This window comes from Rutidosis leptorrhynchoides, chromosome 10 (genome assembly GCF_046630445.1).
Source record: "Rutidosis leptorrhynchoides isolate AG116_Rl617_1_P2 chromosome 10, CSIRO_AGI_Rlap_v1, whole genome shotgun sequence".
Taxonomy (NCBI): Eukaryota; Viridiplantae; Streptophyta; class Magnoliopsida; order Asterales; family Asteraceae; genus Rutidosis; species Rutidosis leptorrhynchoides.
This window is the reverse complement of record NC_092342.1, coordinates 338,549,901-338,554,186: the sequence shown is the minus strand read 5'-3', so window position 1 is coordinate 338,554,186 and position 4,286 is coordinate 338,549,901. Positions and strand designations below refer to the sequence as shown.

General features: G+C 30.9%; 1 protein-coding gene across 1 annotated transcript; it reads right to left on the bottom strand.

Annotated features, from left to right (window-relative positions):
* Positions 1-3,108: 3,108 nt before the first annotated feature.
* LOC139872031 (uncharacterized) lies at positions 3,109-3,861 on the bottom strand. Its single transcript, XM_071859817.1, has 3 exons — positions 3,732-3,861; positions 3,514-3,569; positions 3,109-3,388 (listed from the first exon to the last, which is right to left on the bottom strand). Exons 1-3 carry the CDS (start codon positions 3,793-3,795, stop codon positions 3,185-3,187), a joined length of 324 nt encoding a protein of 107 aa, XP_071715918.1. The 5' UTR covers positions 3,796-3,861; the 3' UTR covers positions 3,109-3,184.
* Between the last annotated feature and the right edge of the window lie 425 nt (positions 3,862-4,286).

Genomic DNA, 4,286 nt, shown 5'->3' with positions numbered 1-4,286 from the left:
CTTTTTCCCTTAGCTAAAGTTTTATCCCAATGGGTTTTCTTTAGCAAGGTTTTTAACGAGGCAGTACTAGTTATTCTCTAATAAAATTGTCATCCAAGGGGGAGTGTTATAAAATATCTAGATTGGATGTTAATTTTATTATTATTATATTTCTTGCATAGTAATATTTTATGCTATAAATAGACATGTATGGTAGCCATTTAAGGTGCACCATTTCTCTTGAAATATCAATATCAATATTTCTTCTCTCCTTCTTCTCTCTTTTTCTCTCTTTGTTCTTATAACCATTAAAGGTAGTTATAAGCCTACTGAATTATAACAAAATGAAATTTAATATGGAAGGCTCGAAAACTTTTGATTAACAACCACACTATCTAACCAACAGAACTATTACAGCTTATGTTTCATGAGGAATATTCATTTGAGTCCATAAATTAAGTTGAGATTCAAGGGACCAATGAGAGCGCGACACGTGTCGCGAAAATCACATGTGATTGAAAAAAAATTCAAAAATTTTTTTTTGAAAAAAAAAAATTTTAATTTTTTTTTCGAAATTAAAAAAAAAAAAAATTTTAAATATTTTTTTTTTTACAATCACATGTGATTTACCTGCACAATCACATGTGATTGAATTGTACAATCACATGTGATTGGATTTGCCATGCATAATCACATGTGATTGGGTTTACAATCACATGTGATTGACATGCATAATCACATATGAATTTTTTTTTTTTTTAAAATTTCGAAAAAAAAAATTTCGGAAAAAAAATTTGAAAAAAAAAATTTTCAAAAAACATTAAAAAAAAAAATTTTCGAATTTTTTTTTCCAATCACATGTGATTTTCGCGCCACATGTCGCCATCTCATTGGTCCCTTTGTTTTCAAGTAAATTTATGGATGCAAGTGATTACAACTCTATGTTTCATTAATTAAGTAATTAATTTAATTTTGTAGTTGTATTGATTTCCAACGAGGTTCGCCACGCGTTGCTGTAGACTTCTCCTTATCTGTGATTAGGTGTTTTTGTGAATATTTGTTTTTTACATTTGTTTTTAACAATAATTATATATTTAGAAGTTCAAAACTTATCTTAGATTTTGGTATTTACATTTTGTATGACTTTATTAACTTGTAATTATAGTACGTAAAAGGTAAAAATAAATAGTAAACGGAGAGGGAAGGAAAAATAGAGTTAAAAATATGAGTGTGTGCATAAATTTAAATGAAGATTATGATGAAAAAAAAAGGTAAATTGAATAAACGAAAAGTGAAAACTTGAATCGGTGTAAAACAAAAATAAAGGAAAAAAGAGGGTGAAGGTGCTTGAACCTTCGACCTATTGTTTGAGGTGAAGTCAGTGTCGTAAAAAACGGTCGGGACGAGCGTCGCAACGGCTTTACTATGTTACCGTTGCAACGGACCTAGAAACGGTTAAAAAATGGTCAACAACGCCAAAACGACGGTCAACAACAGTCGTGACGGTAAAAAACAGCCGAGACGGTAAAAAACAGCCAAGACGGTCGAGACAGGTGTTGACCAACTTTGACTCTTTAAATAAATTTAAAAAATAAACATTTCAAACATAAATATTTCATATTAAAGGCAAATATCTATTTTACCTTGAAATATTTTTATTTGAAATGTTTATGTTAACAATATAATCAAAAATCAACGTTGGTCAACGTATCGACTGGTCTCGACCTCTTTTTTTCCGTTGCGACATTTTAATGTCCCTACTGTCTCGATCCCGTCTCGCGTCTTTTTCAACCTTGGATGAAGCATGAAAATTACCACACAGCTAGCTATTGTTGCTTTTATTATATTTATCAAAAATAAATTATACAATCATTAGTTTTTGAGGTTTTACAAAAGAATTAAGAAGAGATGCTTATGAACAGAATTTTTGTTATTAGTGTATATCATAATTATAATTCAACAATAAGATCATTCTAAACTGTCTTTTACTTGGAAAAAAAAAAAAAACTTATATTGCGAACATTTTAATAACCGTCATATAAAAGTTAACATTAATCACTGTATAAAACACATTAATTCATCTTGATAAGAGTGCTCCCAACAGTGACTCCCTCCCACCCGTTCAGACCGCCACCCAGCTGAGTGCTGATGGCAGCGGTCCGCCCAGCCCATCGTCCAGCTCTTCCTCCGTTTCTAAAGAGGAATTTCAACAAATACACTTTTTCTAAAGACCGAGTTCGAAAAAAATACATCTTTAACTGAAAATTCACAATAATACACCTAATACAACAACAACAAAACTCAAATCCACATAAGTGGGATATGGGATCAATAATAAATCATATGTTCGAAAATTTTTGTGTTCGTACCTATTGTACGGATTCGAAACATATTCTTTTGGTTATCGAATGTGAAATAGGGTTATGGTATGTTCGATCATTTTTGTGTTCGATTCATATTCGAACCTAGTGTACGGGTTCAAAACTTAATTTTGAAAATGGAAAATGGGGTCATGGTTGGTTCGAACTTTTTTTTGCGTTCGAGATTTTCAAACCTAGTGTACATCATCGAATTTGAATATCAGCTCATGGTATTTTTGAACATTTTTGTGTTCGAACCTATGATGTATTTTTTTTCTTTCAAAAAGTGTATTTTGTTGGAAGGTTTTGAAAAAAAAAAAAAGACAATGGTATCTCGAGACAGTTTTTGAATAGGCCCATATATTTCATCATCTATTAATAAAAGGGAGGCCCATTATTGGATAAGAGACGGGCTTCATATAGGTTATCTGAAATGCCTCCAAAAGTAGCCCAAGCTAACATTTGAGGGTAAATGGGGTTGACCATTATCAACATTGAACAATAGTTGAATTTTTCTTAAGATAAACAACTTCATTTTTTCCCCCTAAATCCTTAACTGTACTCAAAGCCGGTGGTGGAAAGTCCGGTTTCATGCAACACAGACCAAACTGGTGATGGGAAGTCCGGTTATGTTCCAAAGCCAAAAAAATCGAAGATATAGTAACAGACGATTATGCCATTGAAGCAAGATATATATATTTTCCCATATTTAAAGGGCATACATATAACTCATGAAATCAACAAATAAAAAATGTTAAAAATGCTACAAGATACAAAAAAAAAAAAAAAATATGGCTAACAAAGATGATCAATCAACCACTCAAATTTTTTGAAAAATGTTTTGATCAATGGTGTCTAGGCATGTGATGTCTGGGGCCAAAGTAGTCTTCATGAATCTTTGGTAGCCAGTGGTCATGATTATGAGACCTCTTGATTACTACTACTTTGTATGATAATGATCTTTTTTTGGCTAATGTGCTACTTGATGAAAGTTCATCAGTTTTCGCAAGCAATTCATTATGTTGATGGCTTCCTTTTATCGATGAAATCTGTAACAAATTAATCAATATATGATCAAAAGATTAGTAACTCTAATCACTTAACAATATATATACTTACTATAGTACCACTTATATAATTATATCATAGTTTAAATAATGGTTAAGATACTAACCTTGATGATTTCTTGATGGTTAGTAGCTGAAAAAATGAGACTTCCTAGCCTTGTACCTTTATAAGAGTAATAACAAAACATGTATAAATAAAAGGTACAGTAATATATGAGGATATGATTAATTTGTATACCAACTTAACAAAAAGATGGTTATATAAGTTGGACGTAACAATGCCAAAATGGGGTTGAAAAATGTTAAACTTTAATAGTATACATACCTTCAGCTTGGTAATAGTGAAGATCTGATAGTAGAAACACAGTAATTATCAGATAAAGCTTCATTATTTGTGAAACAAACAGCTGTAGGTGACAAGCTACTAGCAAAATACAAGATTAATTAAGTCACCCTATAATGTTCTGTTTTTTTATTTCACAAAAGAGCTACGTAATATATATGGTTAGTAAGATGTGATTAGCATCACAGCAACTTATTTATACTACACAGACAAGCTTTGAGACTCATTCGCATATTGCAGGTATTTTTCTTACTTTTTAATGAGTTGCATGTTTTTAGTGAATAAATCTATTAAATAATCAGATTATTATATGAGTTAGTAAGAAAATTAAGGTGGAAGTAGGGGACAAAAGTAGGAAAATAGGCATGTTGTTGTATAGACAAGTTATTATAAGTTCATGATTCTCTCCCCACAAGAGAATGTTGAATTCATTCATATTGTTTGCTAAGTTGTAAAGTAGTCAACTTTTAATATACATACATGACCTCATTACTCTATTTTAGGTATGATGTTCCCTTAAAACAGATTTATTGACGA

Excerpts from the sequence above, each read along its gene's own strand:
- LOC139872031 (XM_071859817.1), bottom strand. The coding sequence starts at position 3,795 with ATGAAGCTTTATCTGATAATTACTGTGTTTCTACTATCAGATCTTCAC. Across the intron at positions 3,570-3,731 it reads TCACTATTACCAAGCTGAAG|GTACAAGGCTAGGAAGTCTC; the intron begins GTATGTATACTA and ends ACTCTTATAAAG. Across the intron at positions 3,389-3,513 it reads ACCATCAAGAAATCATCAAG|ATTTCATCGATAAAAGGAAG; the intron begins GTTAGTATCTTA and ends AATTTGTTACAG.